The following is an 18,480-nucleotide window of genomic DNA, read 5'->3' as shown; positions in this document are numbered from 1 at the left end:
CTCCTGTTAGCGTTGAACTCACCGTCAGGGAGCGCGAGCGTTGTCACTATCATTTTGATTTTGCGGCACGGGTGAGGGATGTGGATAGGAAGGAACCGGAACATGACTGAACAGTGGGTTATTCGCTGAGGAGGCGAGAACACGTTGAAATTGTGCTGGTCAGGGCCCCGGAGTTGTTAACAAGATGCGACGTAGGTTGCGAGGTACAGGAAAGGGAGAAAACGGCTTATATAGGCTCAGGCGGTCTCAAACAGGTGTTTGTAACTTAGGTATGGTTGACGTGTATCCTTCCGAGAGTGCCAGTGTGCGAAGCGTGAATGGTCTTGAGCGGTGCTCTCCCAGAGCCACATTTGTTGCGGGTGATCACATTGAGCCTAAGCAGATACGCTCTCCGTTGTACGTTGCACTATAATTGTATTGCTCAAAGATTTGCACCATTACAGTTAGAATTAGACGTACAGAGGTGAAAATGACTGCGTCGTCCGGGGTGAGTGAGATAAGTACTGCGTGTATGCGCCCACAAACATGCAGGCCCCGAGAGGTGGTGGATGACGTGTCTCAACAAATAGAGATGCGCGGAGCATTTGGAGGATGAAGGGAGACGCCTAGACCTGCCATTCCACTTCGCTGATGCTTTACAAAATGCACAAGTGCGCTGCGCATAGTATACCGAGAGTCAGTTGGTATAGCTGTTGCGGCGTGGATGTTTCGCGTGCGCCAGTGCAGTGCTAAATGGAAAAGCGACGGTGCTGGGTACGAGCGATAGCAGAGGAAGGGGAGAAGTTGATGATAATTTCTCTTGTTCCATGCGAGAAAAATGAAGAGCATGCAAAACACGCACCGAATTCCTCCTCATCGACATATGAATCCATTGTCCCCTCCCCATGGTCGTACTGTTTCACGAGGTACCAGATCCCTTGCATTTCTGAGGTCCTTCAGTTCGAATCATTTTCTTTCAAGTGGCTGGAGTAGATATTGACAGTGCGAGCCATAGCAGAGGGACGGGAGAGGGTCATGGTGATTTCCACGGTTCCATGCGAGAACAACGAAGAGGAAAATTAGAGCACTCACCGAAATCCTCCTGCAAGTCAACACCTAAATGTCCCTAATACATAGAGAAACACCTCCATTCAAACCGTCATCTTCGAGTGACCGCAGTAGAGCTGAGTGGAGATGGCAGTGGAAAAAGAACACAGCGGCGCGGCATTCAAACTCCGCTTGACTCCTGATGTACAGGCAAGGACGGGTCACAGCGACGATATATATGCGCCGCCCCGAAATTCCTTCCACACTTCTTTCTCGAGCTATTGAAACTTTATCCCATGGTTGAAGTTCATATTCACATTTTGTGCGTTAACATAGTTTCTGGTCAGATTAGCCCCCTATAGCTTTCATCTGAATTAGGATAGATTCACCGACTCGGAAGGGGTGACGCCACACACGAGGTGTGTGTATGACAGAAAAAGCCTCCACCAATGTAGATTTAAATTCGTTGTACTGCTTTTGCGTTTGTATCTATTCCTCCTGACACTTCCATAAATAAATGTGTGCTTTTAATCCTGCTTTCAGCACCAACTTAAACTATATCGACTACTTTGAAGCAGCTTCGTGGTCAAGTGAACTCCGAAAGATTTGTGTCTCCACCTTGATATGAACATCCCCCTACGTGAGATAAATCGCTTCAGCGTTTTGCCTATTAAAAAAGTCAGCAAATTAAAACTCACATAATCGAAGTGATCTTTCCCGCAGTCTCCGTTCTCGGCACACTGAGCCTGTATATTCTCAGTCGATGGCTGGCAGCAGTCGCCATCTCTATTGCATTTTGTATACGGCGATATTTCGATTTTGGAGGAAGATTGGTCTTTGCTGTTGAGAGAAATACTGATATGTCCTTTGGATGGGCAAATTTCAGTCAGCATACGTTCACGTCGATCAAGAGAGGTGAGGAGACTGCATGCATAAACTATATAAAGGTATACAGCAGACAGAATAACATTAGTCAGAGTATGATATGCACGTTAAACACACGGACCATTGCTGAGGAAAAATAATGGACCTTCGTATGCTGGGGTACCGTTCATAAATATTTTCTGAGAAAGTCATTAGCGTGATCAAGTTATGCGGTGTTGTAAGGTGAGGCTTACAAGGAGCAGTGTAGTAAGGTTTATCAGCACTGTAAGAATGCCTGTAGCAACGGCATAGAACGTCAATGATTTCACAATGCATCTTGTTCTGCTATGATGTCAGAAAACAAGGAAAAACCAAGTTCTCATGACGCACCGTTTGATTTGGGATTTCTTCTGCCAAAGAAGGACGCACAGAGTAGCCGCAATAGTTGAATCGGCTACAAATATTGAAATTAGGGTGGCGTACAGTGGTCCCTGATTATTGATAATATCATAAATGTAGCTGAAATTATTATAGATGGAGTTTTGCTATTACAAACTCACTGTCATGTTCATGGCTTCGATGCCATTTGCTCGATGACTAAGATAACAGCGCAATGTAAAAAATGCCCGTTCAAGCATTGTATACACGTACGACAAATATGACGCATCTGTATTTCAAAAATAGACAGTGTTAGTCAATTATCATCACGTCGAGAAATACCACGGACATAATCCCGCCACTATTGCACTGATACTTGGTAATATCTGCAGTCCCGCATATGCAATCAGTAGGTATTTTCAGTCTTTTGTTAAGCCTCGTACCGATATCACCGTGAGGACCCGGCTACCGCCGCTCACTAAGGGGAAAGAGGTGTTAGCAATCAACATATGTTCCAAATCGTCATGTGAAAGTAGCGTACACAGCCAAATTTTGTAACAGTATAGTCTATGTTCACAATTAGCTCCTGCACATATCAATAATGTCATGCATACCCTCTGACGATGCTATCGCATAATATCTGATCGTGTAGCATGGACATCAATAGTATGAACGAGCCGTTGAGGTACCTACCCATGCAATGAAAGGTACCTATCAAGGTGACCCCCATTCAGATGCAGACATGACGGTGAAACTGTAAGGCTCACTATGAAGATCCTGTGTAGCTTGCTTGAGAAACAATCGGAGAAAAACTATACTCAAGACGCTTACCATGAATAACCGTCGCTGAGAACACCGATTGGATTTGTCATGGCCTTTTGAATCATTCTGAAGAAGCCAACTCCGCTAAGTACTACACTTGTGGTGCTGAACGTCCTGTTGAACGGTTAGTCTTGGGTAAGAATCTGGAGCCATCTGGTTGCACGTACCATATGAGTAGCACCTGAAAGTGCGTCGGACGTCCGTCAAATATTCAAAATGAGACATGTACGGATTACCTACGGAGATACGGATGACGATCGGGTCCTTTACATACTTGTTGAAGTAATTGAACGTCTGGTACGAGATCAGACCATACAACCTGCAAGAAAAACACAGGTATATTAGTATCTTCAAAATGCTGTAAACGGTACAGATGTTTTTTTCACATAGCTGATATGTAGCACCCAGCATAGAGAGCGCTATATGCTTGTTGGGCTTTTGACTGGTCATCTCTCTCGAAGATACCTTCTGAATCCATTGAGGACAAAGAAAGCACTTGACTCAGCTGAATGGAGGGCATGCTGAATCCTGATGGAGTTGAAAATACGTCAACACAATGCAAGTCTGCACTTTGACAACCTCTTTATATCTTCCAATTGAACAGACGACACATCTACAATCTATATAGTATCCATCAGCCATCTACTAGTACTTAAGATTCCTGTGCGGATACTACCTGTGGGACCATCAAAGATCGTTGTAAGTATAGTCCAAGTCGTTCAATACACAACATGGAGCATTCAAAACTTTGTATTGATTTTGATATCAGGGCTGCCATCTCACCCGACATTTTAGGGCACCAGGAAATCAGCGTGGTTAGCCCGCGTGCGACCTATTTTTGCGTGCCACACGTGAATGTCAATCAGTATATTTGCGTGTCCTTCATATGATTTTGCGTGCAAAATGCTAGATGTCGCGTGTGCATGATATGTAAATGCGTGCAGCATCGTTGAGGTACCGTGCTATTTGCGTGCAACATTCTGTATAAAATTCACATGAAGAGCAGTGTACGTTGAGCTGTTTTCTGCAAGGAATGCAGTATGCTATGCATCCAGTTGTATCTAAATGATTCAGTCTCATCTAGATAAAACTACTTAATTGAGGGTCTAATAATGGTTTAGCGAGCCTTGATCCATTGTTTTAGCATAAGGGCTCAGCCTACTAAGCCGAGGCCAGATATTTCTGCCTTTAATATCTATGGATTAGGGGCCACATATGTTATTGGATGAAACTATCCATGAGGATATGGGGTTGGGAGAACTTTTTGATATTTACATCTACGCAGGAAGTTAAAGGGAAAGGGTAGTTGGAATGTTACTTTAATATATCCTAATTGTGCTTCAAAACACCCATTCCCATTACGATGTCTAATGTTGTCACCAAGCGCCTCTTAGAGGAACAGGCTTATAATCCCTTGTATCCTCTATTATTCACTGACTCCTTGCATTAGTAACCGATGGGGTTAGCCACAACAAACTGGAGTGAAAACCCGGGACCGTCGGCGAGAGCAACGCAGTTTGTTGTATAAATCGAGGAGATTCAAACCAGCAATTCCGATAAAACGACGCATTTACACGGCGTTTATCTTTCTCGAACGACTAAGAAGACCCGGTCCTACGAGTGCTCCGCCGCGCGCACTTCGGTTTGCATTGTGCATGGCTTGAATACGGAATCCTTGTCACAGTAGCTTTGTTTGCTGTCGGACTTGGGAAAGATTTTATTTGTTGCCTTAACAAGAAATCTTTCCAGACGGTGAGGTATTTGCGTGGCATAATTTGTAATAGCTTCTTTGAAACAGTGCAATCTTTAGTTTCACATTTTGATTTCTTAAAGAGCTTTGAAACATATATTTAATGGCACATCCAGATATATTTTGCAGAAAGATATTCCAAAACGCAATATTTCGTACTCGCGTGCACGGTAAAACTGCTTGCGGGGTCGTCGCGTGCAGATCACAATTGCTTGCGTGTCGATTGCACGCATTTAGTGGGTCGCGTGCCGTCGCGTGTCATCGCGTGTACGTGGGAAAACGGGTTGCGTGCTGCTTGCGTGGCAAATGCGTGCAATCGAGTGCACCTAACGTGCTGTAGTGTCACGCTGGTGGTTGTTCAACACTATAAACACATGTCAAAAAAGCAAAATTGTGGTTTTTCTTCCAAGTTGACGAAGTGATCGGATGTTACCGATCATAAGCTTCTGCCGTTTGCAATGCCGACGATTGGTTGCTGCCTCGGAGATTGATGCGAGGCACATGCCGAGGGCAACGGCATACGAAGCCGTGCCTCGAGTTTGTGTATAGATGGGTTTTGTAAGAATCCGTTGAAGTTCTACTGGAGCCAGACCCTCAAACACACAAAATTCCCATGTATTATAGACCATGTATTATAGACCTGTAGAGGCATTATATAAATAAAATACAACATCAACCATGCAACCATCTGCATCCTGTTGGCACTGTTTGATACCCGTGTGGTGGCTACGCATGAACTGGTATAGCACAACAGGATACTGTCATTGGCACATATCAAATATAAATAAATGAACGCTGACGAGAACCATTATATTGCAGCCTTACGTGTGACACAACTGTGACATTGCGTGCAGAAGACATCAATATGCGTGCAGAACATAGTTGTTGCGCAAAAATGCGTGTCACGCAGGCACACGCAAAAACGCACGCACGCGAGCAGCCACGCTGATTTCTGTATGCCCGACATTTTAGAATATTCAATCAAATACATCTACACAGGGTACTCAGAACATAGAGGCATGGTTCTACAAGGCTGTGGTGCATCTGCATCTCCACTCATTGTACAATTTATCTGCGGCAGGGATTATCTGTGACACGACATTCATCTGTGTAACAAAATACATCAGCATTGACTTCAGTGAAGGCCATTTCGACTGAAATCATACAATCTAACATTAGTAGATGTCCTTCCTTCTCACAGACACAATTATAACGATACTGCGAACCTCCCGGATCACCTACAGAAGTGCATATTAACTACTGTAACCGTGTTAGTTAGCTATGCGTTGGCCAAGTTCAATCAGCGAGAGAAAATTGCCTTGTTCAAAGTTCAAATACTGGCCTTGTAACCACTCAAAGCGTGCTCGACTGGAGTGGCGAATATCCCGCGCAGCCAGCCCCAAAACAAAGCGTAATTGCACCCGCTGAGATGTGAACTCCCGCAGATGTTCTGAATATTCCGATAATGCCCCATACCTCTCCGTAGAACCGATAGGCCTCCACAACAGAAGGTGATGATCAAAAAGACAATATGGAATCCGCTTAGATAGGGTCCTGAGTGGCGACAATCAACAGGAACTCCCTTCGCTCCCACTATACGCACCCGTGCGGAGGTGGGGAGATACCAGCCTCAGCAGGGGCACAATAATCCATTACAGATCATTCTGAACCAATGATGCAGTGAGGCGATACGATGCGAGATTAGAGTTATTCCAGAGAAAGATAATCAGATTTGAAGCGGCAAAGCGTGGCTCATTGCATAGAAATTTTGGACCTTCTTGAGTACAGGAGCATATCGAAGAGTATATCCGTAGTGAATGGCTGCGATACAGACATGCAACACGCATCAGAGCAATGCGAAAGAGGGCGGAGCGTAAAGAAAATTACGAAGAAGAAATCATGTAATCTCATTGAAGGGGCCAGCATACGCAAGCTTCTGGCTCGTGCGCAGTCTGAAGATTCCGTGACCTTATACAATGGTAAGCCAGAGTTCAATATTCAATCCTCTGCGGCTATTGAAAAAAGATTTCCTAACATCGCACAAGAACAGCGTACATATACTGTAACAGCTTTGGTGCAATGTATGTATCATGATTTCACAGAAGCAGAGAGGGTTTAGGGTTTAGGGTTTAGGGTTTAGGGTTTAGGGTTTAGGGTTTAGGGTTTAGGGTTTAGGGTTTAGGGTTTAGGGGGGGAGCGAGCACCGAGCGAAGCGAGGTGCGAGCGACTTGTTTAAACTGTGAGTTAAATGGAAAGAAGGCCAGAGGGCTGTTGGGGGGTACCAACAACCAGCCCTTTCGTCTTTATAGACTCTTCAGTGGCTATTCTTAGAAGGAATGTTCTAGACATCCGATGACAGCGCGTGAAGTGATGCTGTGCAGCTGTCATGTATCTTACCGACTATCACAAATCTGTCAATGTTTATTGTCAAGTTAGACAGGTCTCTGATGAACAGAGTGTCACGGGTCAATGTGGCACATGGTAACCTGTCAAAAGTGGATCCAACACTTTTGTTCTTTGACATCGTGGGTTATTGACTGTGATGTGAATCACATGGATATAGATTACTCTGGTTACGTGGCTCCGAGTAACCGCGACATGGGAATATTCACATGTCAAGAGTATAAATAGCTTACCTGGGTCCTTACCTAACAATCAATTGATTGATTGTTGTGAATCTTAATTGGACAGTTCATGATCCGGTCCATCAAAAATGTTTCCACGGTACTAAGGAACTTTTCCCGAAGTACTAAGTAACTTTTCCCATGTACTAAATTAGATCCGGCCCTTCACAATCACATGCCGTTCGGAAGTTCACACGCCTACCTTACTTCCTACTAAGGTTAGACTTAGTTAGCTTAGGGTTGGGGTTAGGGTTTAGGGTTTAGGGTTTAGGGGGGGAGCGAGCACCGAGCGAAGCGAGGTGCGAGCGACTAGTTTAAACTGTGAGTTTGAAATAGAAAGAAGGCCAGAGGGCTGTTGATTGTTATCAGCAGCCAGCCCTTTCGTCTTTATAGACTCTTCAGTGGCTATTCTTAGAAGGAATGTTCTGGAACATCCGATGACAGCGCGTGAAGTGATGCTGCGCAGCTGTCATGTATCTTACCGACTATCACAAATCTGTCAATGTTTATTGTCAAGTTAGACAGGTCTCTGATGAACAGAGTGTCACGGGTCGATGTGGCACATGGTAACCTGTCAAAAGTGGATCCAACACTTTTGTTCTTTGACATCGTGGGTTATTGACTGTGATGTGAATCACATGGATATAGATTACTCTGGTTACGTGGCTCCGAGTAACCGCGACATGGGAATATTCACATGTCTAGAGTATAAATAGCTTACCTGGGTCCTTACCTAACAATCAAACAATAGAATGATTGATTGTTGTGAATCTTAATTGGACAGTTCATGATCCGGTCCATCAAAAATGTTTCCACGGTACTAAGGAACTTTTCCCGAAGTACTAAGTAACTTTTCCCATGTACTAAATTAGATCCGGCCCTTCACAATCACATGCCGTTCGGAAGTTCACACGCCTACCTTACTTCCTACTAAGGTTAGACTTAGTTAGCTTAGGGTTGGGGTTAGGTTAGGGTTTAGGGTTTAGGGTTTAGGGTTTAGGTTTAGCTATTTAATCCAAAGTGTTGCTTGTAAGTAGATGTTTGTTACTTTATAGCAAGGAATACTTACGGTTAGGGTTTTTTTCTAATGCTTTACGCCTTACGCGCTAGTATTCTTTTCATCGGTTGTAAGATTTGGATATTCTGCCGAATTCTGGATGTTCCCTCTCTTGTGAGATTGAACGTCTATGAAGTATTATCTCGTTATCACTTTCGATACTTATCTGTTCAGCAGCTTCAACTAGAGCAGAATGATAAGTTTCATTAACGTTTTGAGTTTCGGGAACAACACCACCTTTTTCAGCGATGTTTTCATCCAGTTTACGAAAGACTGTTTTCTTCCACACATTTGCAAGGTCGAAAAGATTAGTATTGCGCTTTCGCGATACTATCCAACGACTTCCGAGTAGTCCTATCTTCCTCAAATCCGGTACGAACTCAGTTTCTCCGTCCACGAGGATCTGTGTGAACAGCTCCGGGCGAACATCATCGAGGTCGTGAACGTAATTTGGATCTGGTTTGATAAGGGGTCTGGACGAGTCTGCACTATACAGACCTTTCTCGGCATGTTCATACCATGCCGACCAGTACTCGGTAACAGTCTTTCCAAGTTCAGCAGCTGAAAACCAATTCCATACCTGATCAAATCTGGTTTTAAGTACAAGAATGGATTCGTCGTGCTCTGCGACTCGTAAAGCGAATCGCTTTTCCCAACGTTCTTGTATATTCTTCTTACACCAAGACATGACTAGGTTTTCGGGATAACCGCGCATCAAATAGAGAGCGTTAAGGTCTCTAATTGCTCCGATGTAGATTTCCTTGGTACTACATAGCACGGCTAACCTGGATAACTCTCCAATGTAGACGCCACGTTTGACGTCCAAAGGATGATGTGATACCCATGGAACTCGTTCTCGGTTGTTTCCTGTCTTGACAAATGGCTTCCAATGAAGTTTTCCAGACTCCTTGAATATGAAAGCATCGAGAAATTGACATCCCGACGAGGAAACAGCCCATTCGATAACACAACCATCGAACTTTATTGTTTCTTTAATAAGATTAAGTGCAAGTGCTTCGGACTCGGCGTAAACAATTGCGAAACAATCGTCGATGTACCTTCCATAGAAGGCCACGTTTGGGTGGTCTAAGATTTTTGACTTTATTTCAAAATGGGCTCCAAAGAGGTTAGCAAGGTCCGGAGAATCCGCGACGCCCATTGCGAGGCCATTTTTTTGTCTAAAATATCTAGACCCATGTTGTGTTATCAATTGCGTATTGCCAATCTCGATAGCACGTTTAAAGATGCCCAATTTAACCAAGTTATTCTCTAACGAATTTGGATTAATATGGGCTAATGCAGTGTTTTCTTCCGAAGCGTTGAGTAACCATTCCTCGTACATATTACAAACGATTTCGATGCACAAGTCCAACGGAATATTGGGATAGAAAGCAACTACATCCCCGGTGACAAAATACCATTGTCGTTTGGGGTCTATACGCAATTGGCTTAATCTCGTAAAGAGATCCTTCGTTCCGTGAATGATTGAAGGAGTCGATTTAATAATTGGCTTAAGCTCTTTTGATACAAACTTGGCTGCAGGATTAAATACTACAGAGTGACACGGAATTATGGGCCTAAATCCAGTAGGTTTTTTGTGGATTTTAGGTATACCATGAAATTGAGGATACTTGAACGATGATCCGTCTTCCGGTACATTCGATAGAAAGAATCGAGACAACCCAAGTTCAAATAGAAACAGATGTTCATCTTCGACGGTACGTGCAAGAGTTTGCATCTGGATCATTTTGCTCTTCATTACTTCTTGCGCAACTTCGAATTCTAGCTCTTCGTAATTACGTTCATCTTCAAGAAGATTGAGCTCATTCCTTAATATCCAGTCGCGTTCAGACACCGCGAGGCCAAGATTCTTATCTGTCATCGTAATAACATAGTTGTTATCGATAAGAAACTTTTGGATCTTGTCCCTTTTAGGAGAGAACGCGTGCTTTCGCATCTCCTTGAGGGCTTCTTCCGGGATACTTGCGATCGTTTTAATAACGTACCGACGTCCCATTGAAAGGCCAAGTTCCATAAATTGCGGTAATACAGGAGGTTTTTCTTTTTTCTTAGAACTTACTCCATAATCTGGATCAAAAGGTTTATTCATGCCTTCTTTAAACAAAAAATAGATACGCCATCTTATTCTTCGTTGAAAATCATTCCATGCTTGCATGATCAGACTTTGAGAAGGCAGTGTGAAAAACATATAATTTAAACCGAGAGATAAGTCGTTTGCTACATCAACCGGAACTACAACACCAGGACTACAATGTACACTAGATCTATACTGGCCAGCCAATAAGAAAGAAATTGGGGTATTGAGGTGTACAAATGAAACTGCGTCTGTTTTAGTCATGGTGAGTATATCGTCAGGAATAGAGTTGGGGAAAGCGGGTCTTACCGACGTAAAAGGTAGGGTTTAGGGTTTAGGGTTTAGGGTTTTGGGGGGGTTAGGGTTTAGGGTTTAGGGTTTAGGGGGGGAGCGAGCACCGAGCGAAGCGAGGTGCGAGCGACTTGTTTAAACTGTGAGTTAAATGGAAAGAAGGCCAGAGGGCTGTTGATTGTTATCAGCAGCCAGCCCTTTCGTCTTTATAGACTCTTCAGTGGCTATTCTTAGAAGGAATGTTCTGGAACATCCGATGACAGCGCGTGAAGTGATGCTGCGCAGCTGTCATGTATCTTACCGACTATCACAAATCTGTCAATGTTTATTGTCAAGTTAGACAGATCTCTGATGAACAGAGTGTCACGGGTCGATGTGGCACATGGTAACCTGTCAAAAGTGGATCCAACACTTTTGTTCTTTGACATCGTGGGTTATTGACTGTGATGTGAATCACATGGATATAAAATACTCTGGTTACGTGGCTCCGAGTAACCGTGACATGGGAATATTCTCATGTCAAGAGTATAAATAGCTTACCTGGGTCCTTACCTAACAATCAATTGATTGATTGTTGTGAATCTTAATTGGACAGTTCATGATCCGGTCCATCAAAAATGTTTCCACGGTACTAAGGAACTTTTCCCGAGGTACTAAGTAACTTTTCCCATGTACTAAATTAGATCCGGCCCTTCACAATCACATGCCTTTCGGAAGTTCACACGCCTACCTTACTTCCTACTAAGGTTAGACTTAGTTAGCTTAGGGTTGGGGTTAGGTTAGGGCTTAGGGTTTAGGGTTTAGGGTTTAGGTTTAGGTTTAGCTATTTAATCCAATGTGTTGCTTGTAAGTAGATGTTTGTTACTTTGTAGCAAGGAATACTTACGGTTAGGGTTTTTTTCTAATGCTTTACGCCTTACGCGCTAGTATTCTTTTCATCGGTTGTAAGATTTGGATATTCTGCCGAATTCTGGATGTTCCCTCTCTTGTGAGATTGAACGTCTATGAAGTATTATCTCGTTATCACTTTCGATACTTATCTGTTCAGCAGCTTCAACTAAAGCAGAATGATAAGTTTCATTAACGTTTTGAGTTTCGGGAACAACACCACCTTTTTCAGCGATGTCTTCATCCAGTTTACGAAAGACTGTTTTCTTCCACACATTTGCAAGGTCGAAAAGATTAGTATTGCGCTTTCGCGATACTATCCAACGACTTCCGAGTAGTCCTATCTTCCTCAAATCCGGTACGAACTCAGTTTCTCCGTCCACGAGGATCTGTGTGAACAGCTCCGGGCGAACATCATCGAGGTCGTGAACGTAATTTGGATCTGGTTTGATAAGGGGTCTGGACGAGTCTACACTATACAGACCTTTCTCGGCATGTTCATACCATGCCGACCAGTACTCGGTAACAGTTTTTCCAAGTTCAGCAGCTGAAAACCAATTCCATACCTGATCAAACCTGGTTTTAAGTACAAGAATGGATTCGTCGTGCTCTGCGATTCGTAAAGCGAATCGCTTTTCCCAACGTTCTTGTATATTCTTCTTACACCAAGACATGACTAGGTTTTCGGGATAACCGCGCATCAAATAGAGAGCGTTAAGGTCTCTAATTGCTCCAATGTAGATTTCCTTGGTACTACATAGCACGGCTAACCTGGATAACTCTCCAATGTAAACGCCACGTTTGACGTCTAAAGGATGATGTGATACCCATGGAACTCGTTCTCGGTTGTTTCCTGTCTTGACAAAAGGCTTCCAATGAAGTTTTCCAGACTCCTTGAATATGAAAGCATCGAGAAATTGACATCCCGACGAGGAAACAGCCCATTCGATAACACAACCATCGAACATTATTGTTTCTTTAATAAGATTAAGTGCAAGTGCTTCGGACTCGGCGTAAACAATTGCAAAACAATCGTCGATGTACCTTCCATAGAAGGCCACGTTTGGGTGGTCTAAGATTTTTGACTTTATTTCAAAATGGGCTCCAAAGAGGTTAGCAAGGTCCGGAGAATCCGCGACGCCCATTGCGAGGCCATTTTTTTGTCTAAAATATCTAGACCCATGTTGTGTTATCAATTGCGTATTGCCAATCTCGATAGCACGTTTAAAGATGCCCAATTTAACCAAGTTATTCTCTAACGAATTTGGATTAATATGGGCTAATGCAGTGTTTTCTTCCGAAGCATTGAGTAACCATTCCTCGTACATACTACAAACGATTTCGATGCACAAGTCCAACGGAATATTGGGATAGAAAGCAACTACATCCCCGGTGACAAAATACCATTGTCGTTTGGGGTCTATACGCAATTGGCTTAATCTCGTAAAGAGATCCTTCGTTCCGTGAATGATTGAAGGAGTCGATTTAATAATCGGCTTAAGCTCTTTTGATACAAACTTGGCTGCAGGATTAAATACTACAGAGTGACACGGAATTATGGGCCTAAATCCAGTAGGTTTCTTGTGGATTTTAGGTATACCATGAAATTGAGGATACTTGAACGATGATCCGTCTTCCGGTACATTCGATAGAAAGAATCGAGACAACCCAAGTTCAAATAGAAACAGATGTTCATCTTCGACAGTACGTGCAAGAGTTTGCATCTGGATCATTTTGCTCTTCATTACTTCTTGCGCAACTTCGAATTCTAACTCTTCATAGTTACGTTCATCTTCAAGAAGATTGAGCTCATTCCTTAATATCCAGTCGCGTTCAGACACCGCGAGGCCAAGATTCTTATCTGTCATCGTAATAACATAGTTGTTATCGATAAGAAACTTACGGGTTTAGGGTTTAGGGTTTAGGGTTTAGGGTTTAGGGGGGGAGCGAGCACCGAGCGAAGCGAGGTGCGAGCGACTAGTTTAAACTGGGAGTTAAATGGAAAGTAGCCAGAGGGCTGTTGGGGGATCCCAACAACCAGCCCTTTCGTCTTTATAGACTCTTCAGTGGCTATTCTTAGAAGGAATGTTCTAGACATCCGATGACAGCGCGTGAAGTGATGCTGCGCAGCTGTCATGTATCTTACCGACTATCACAAATCTGTCAATGTTTATTGTCAAGTTAGACAGGTCTCTGATGAACAGAGTGTCACGGGTCGATGTGGCACATGGTAACCTGTCAAAAGTGGATCCAACACTTTTGTTCTTTGACATCGTGGGTTATTGACTGTGATGTGAATCACATGGATATAGATTACTCTGGTTACGTGGCTCCGAGTAACCGCGACATGGGAATATTCACATGTCTAGAGTATAAATAACTTACCTGGGTCCTTACCTAACAATCAAACAATAGAATGATTGATTGTTGTGAATCTTAATTGGACAGTTCATGATCCGGTCCATCAAAAATGTTTCCACGGTACTAAGGAACTTTTCCCGAAGTACTAAGTAACTTTTCCCATGTACTAAATTAGATCCGGCCCTTCACAATCACATGCCGTTCGGAAGTTCACACGCCTACCTTACTTCCTACTAAGGTTAGACTTAGTTAGCTTAGGGTTGGGGTTAGGTTAGGGTTTAGGGTTTAGGGTTTAGGGTTTAGGTTTAGGTTTAGCTATTCAATCCAATGTGTTGCTTGTAAGTAGATGTTTGTTACTTTATAGCAAGGAATACTTACGGTTAGGGTTTTTTTTCTAATGCTTTACGCCTTAAGCGCTAGTATTCTTTTCATCGGTTGTAAGATTTGGATATTCTGCCAAATTCTGGATGTTCCCTCTCTTGTGAGATTGAACGTCTATGAAGTATTATCTCGTTATCACTTTCGATACTTATCTGCTCAGCAGCTTCAACTAAAGCAGAATGATAAGTTTCATTAACGTTTTGAGTTTCGGGAACAACACCACCTTTTTCAGCGATGTCTTCATCCAGTTTACGAAAGACTGTTTTCTTCCACACATTTGCAAGGTCGAAAAGATTAGTATTGCGTTTTCGCGATACTATCCAACGACTTCCGAGTAGTCCTATCTTCCTCAAATCCGGTACGAACTCAGTTTCTCCGTCCACGAGGATCTGTGTGAACAGCTCCGGGCGAACATCATCGAGGTCGTGAACGTAATTTGGATCTGGTTTGATAAGGGGTCTGGACGAGTCTGCACTATACAAACCTTTCTCGGCATGTTCATACCATGCCGACCAGTACTCGGTAACAGTTTTTCCAAGTTCAGCAGCTGAAAACCAATTCCATACCTGATCAAATCTGGTTTTAAGTACAAGAATGGATTCGTCGTGCTCTGCGACTCGTAAAGCGAATCGCTTTTCCCAACGTTCTTGTATATTCTTCTTACACCAAGATATGACTAGGTTTTCGGGATAACCGCGCATCAAATAGAGAGCGTTAAGGTCTCTAATTGCTCCGATGTAGATTTCCTTGGTACTACATAGCACGGCTAACCTGGATAACTCTCCAATGTAGACGCCACGTTTGACGTCCAAAGGATGATGTGATACCCATGGAACTCGTTCTCGGTTGTTTCCTGTCTTGACAAAAGGCTTCCAATGAAGTTTTCCAGACTCCTTGAATATGAAAGCATCGAGAAATTGACATCCCGACGAGGAAACAGCCCATTCGATAACACAACCATCGAACTTTATTGTTTCTTTAATAAGATTAAGTGCAAGTGCTTCGGACTCGGCGTAAACAATTGCGAAACAATCGTCGATGTACCTTCCATAGAAGGCCACGTTTGGGTGGTCTAAGATTTTTGACTTTATTTCAAAATGGGCTCCAAAGAGGTTAGCAAGGTCCGGAGAATCCGCGACGCCCATTGCGAGGCCATTTTTTTGTCTAAAATATCTAGACCCATGTTGTGTTATCAATTGCGTATTGCCAATCTCGATAGCACGTTTAAAGATGCCCAATTTAACCAAGTTATTCTCTAACGAATTTGGATTAATATGGGCTAATGCAGTGTTTTCTTCCGAAGCGTTGAGTAACCATTCCTCGTACATACTACAAACGATTTCGATGCACAAGTCCAACGGAATATTGGGATAGAAAGCAACTACATCTCCAGTGACAAAATACCATTGTCTTTTGGAGTCTATACGCAATTGGCTTAATCTCGTAAAGAGATCCTTCGTTCCGTGTATGATTGAAGGAGTCGATTTAATAATCGGCTTAAGCTCTTTTGATACAAACTTGGCTGCAGGATTAAATACTACAGAGTGACACGGAATTATGGGCCTAAATCCAGTAGGTTTCTTGTGGATTTTAGGTATACCATGAAATTGAGGATACTTGAACGATGATCCGTCTTCCGGTACATTCGATAGAAAGAATCGAGACAACCCAAGTTCAAATAGAAACAGATGTTCATCTTCGACAGTACGTGCGAGCGTTTGCATCTGAATCATTTTGCTCTTCATAACTTCTTGCGCAACTTCGAATTCTAACTCTTCGTAATTACGTTCATCTTCAAGAAGATTGAGCTCATTCCTTAATATCCAGTCGCGTTCAGACACCGCGAGGCCAAGATTCTTATCTGTCATCGTAATAACATAGTTGTTATCGATAAGAAACTTACGGATCTTGTCCCTTTTAGGAGAGAACGCGTGCTTTCGCATCTCCGTAAGGGCTTCTTCCGGGATACTTGCGATCGTGCGTTGCACGTACCGACGTCCCATCGAAAGGCCAAGTTCCATATATTGCGGTAATACAGGAGGTTTCTCTTTCTTTTTTGAGCTTACTCCATAATCTGGATCAAAAGGTTTATTCATGCCTTCCTTAAACAAAAAATAGATACGCCATCTTATTCTTCGTTGGAAATCATTCCATGCTTGCATGATCAGACTTTTAGAAGGCAGAGTGAAAAACATATAATTAAGTCCGAGAGAGAGATCGTTTGCTACATCAACAGGGACAGAAACACCAGGACTACAATGTACACTACTACGATACTGGCCAGCCAACAAGAATGATATTGGAGTATGTAAGTGTACGAAAGAAACTGCGTCTGTTTTAGTCATGGTGAGTATATCGTCAGGAATAGAGTTGGGGAAGGCGGGTCTCACCGACGTAAAAGGTACTACATTAGACCGCGCATCTAGGCTCTTGCCTTTCCCTTTCCCTTTGGATCGTTCTTGACGGGAGCTCTCCCCTTCCCTTTCTTCTTGTTGTCGACCTTGTTGGAAGCCTTGGTTTGAGGCTTGCGTTGCGAAGGCGTCGACGACGACTTGGGTTTCGAAGGGCCAGCTTTCTTGGCCTGAGGTTGAGGAGCCTTGGACGAATTCTGGCCAGACAAAGTCTGGGTAATTAGAGTAGTAATTAGTATCCAGAATTATGGGTGAAGGGTTACGAAAACTTGCCTTCTTGCCCACAGATCCAAGGTTGAGCTTCTTGAGACGTGCATTCAAGCCCTTATCAATAAGGGATTGAATCGACGGACCTGGTTTGGTCGCGTCGGCCATCTCGACATCGGGTTTAGGGTTTAGGGTTTAGGGTTTAGGGTTTAGGGTTTAGGGTTTTAGGGGGGGAGCGAGCACCGAGCGAAGCGAGGTGCGAGCGACTTGTTTAAACTGTGAGTTAAATGGAAAGAAGGCCAGAGGGCTGTTGATTGTTATCAGCAGCCAGCCCTTTCGTCTTTATAGACTCTTCAGTGGCTATTCTTAGAAGGAATGTTCTGGAACATCCGATGACAGCGCGTGAAGTGATGCTGCGCAGCTGTCATGTATCTTACCGACTATCACAAATCTGTCAATGTTTATTGTCAAGTTAGACAGATCTCTGATGAACAGAGTGTCACGGGTCGATGTGGCACATGGTAACCTGTCAAAAGTGGATCCAACACTTTTGTTCTTTGACATCGTGGGTTATTGACTGTGATGTGAATCACATGGATATAAAATACTCTGGTTACGTGGCTCCGAGTAACCGTGACATGGGAATATTCTCATGTCAAGAGTATAAATAGCTTACCTGGGTCCTTACCTAACAATCAATTGATTGATTGTTGTGAATCTTAATTGGACAGTTCATGATCCGGTCCATCAAAAATGTTTCCACGGTACTAAGGAACTTTTCCCGAGGTACTAAGTAACTTTTCCCATGTACTAAATTAGATCCGGCCCTTCACAATCACATGCCTTTCGGAAGTTCACACGCCTACCTTACTTCCTACTAAGGTTAGACTTAGTTAGCTTAGGGTTGGGGTTAGGTTAGGGCTTAGGGTTTAGGGTTTAGGGTTTAGGTTTAGGTTTAGCTATTTAATCCAATGTGTTGCTTGTAAGTAGATGTTTGTTACTTTGTAGCAAGGAATACTTACGGTTAGGGTTTTTTTCTAATGCTTTACGCCTTACGCGCTAGTATTCTTTTCATCGGTTGTAAGATTTGGATATTCTGCCGAATTCTGGATGTTCCCTCTCTTGTGAGATTGAACGTCTATGAAGTATTATCTCGTTATCACTTTCGATACTTATCTGTTCAGCAGCTTCAACTAAAGCAGAATGATAAGTTTCATTAACGTTTTGAGTTTCGGGAACAACACCACCTTTTTCAGCGATGTCTTCATCCAGTTTACGAAAGACTGTTTTCTTCCACACATTTGCAAGGTCGAAAAGATTAGTAT

General features: G+C 43.2%; 2 protein-coding genes across 2 annotated transcripts; both read right to left on the bottom strand.

Moving 5' to 3' along the window:
• Nucleotides 1-11,842: 11,842 nt before the first annotated feature.
• Nucleotides 11,843-13,663, bottom strand: JR316_0009478 (uncharacterized protein; the record flags this gene model as incomplete). Its single annotated transcript, XM_047895180.1, has 1 exon — nucleotides 11,843-13,663. One exon carries the CDS (start codon nucleotides 13,661-13,663, stop codon nucleotides 11,843-11,845), a length of 1,821 nt encoding a protein of 606 aa, XP_047744899.1.
• Nucleotides 13,664-14,584: 921 nt separating this feature from the next.
• On the bottom strand, nucleotides 14,585-16,558 carry JR316_0009477 (uncharacterized protein; the record flags this gene model as incomplete). The annotated part of the gene is made up of 2 exons (XM_047895179.1): nucleotides 14,585-16,398; nucleotides 16,441-16,558. The coding sequence occupies 2 exons, from the start codon at nucleotides 16,556-16,558 to the stop codon at nucleotides 14,585-14,587; spliced, it is 1,932 nt and encodes a 643-aa protein (XP_047744898.1).
• Between the last annotated feature and the right edge of the window lie 1,922 nt (nucleotides 16,559-18,480).

Source organism: Psilocybe cubensis, chromosome 9 (genome assembly GCF_017499595.1).
Source record: "Psilocybe cubensis strain MGC-MH-2018 chromosome 9, whole genome shotgun sequence".
Classification (NCBI taxonomy): domain Eukaryota; kingdom Fungi; phylum Basidiomycota; class Agaricomycetes; order Agaricales; family Agrocybaceae; genus Psilocybe; species Psilocybe cubensis.
This window is presented reverse-complemented; position numbering and strand designations above follow the sequence as displayed.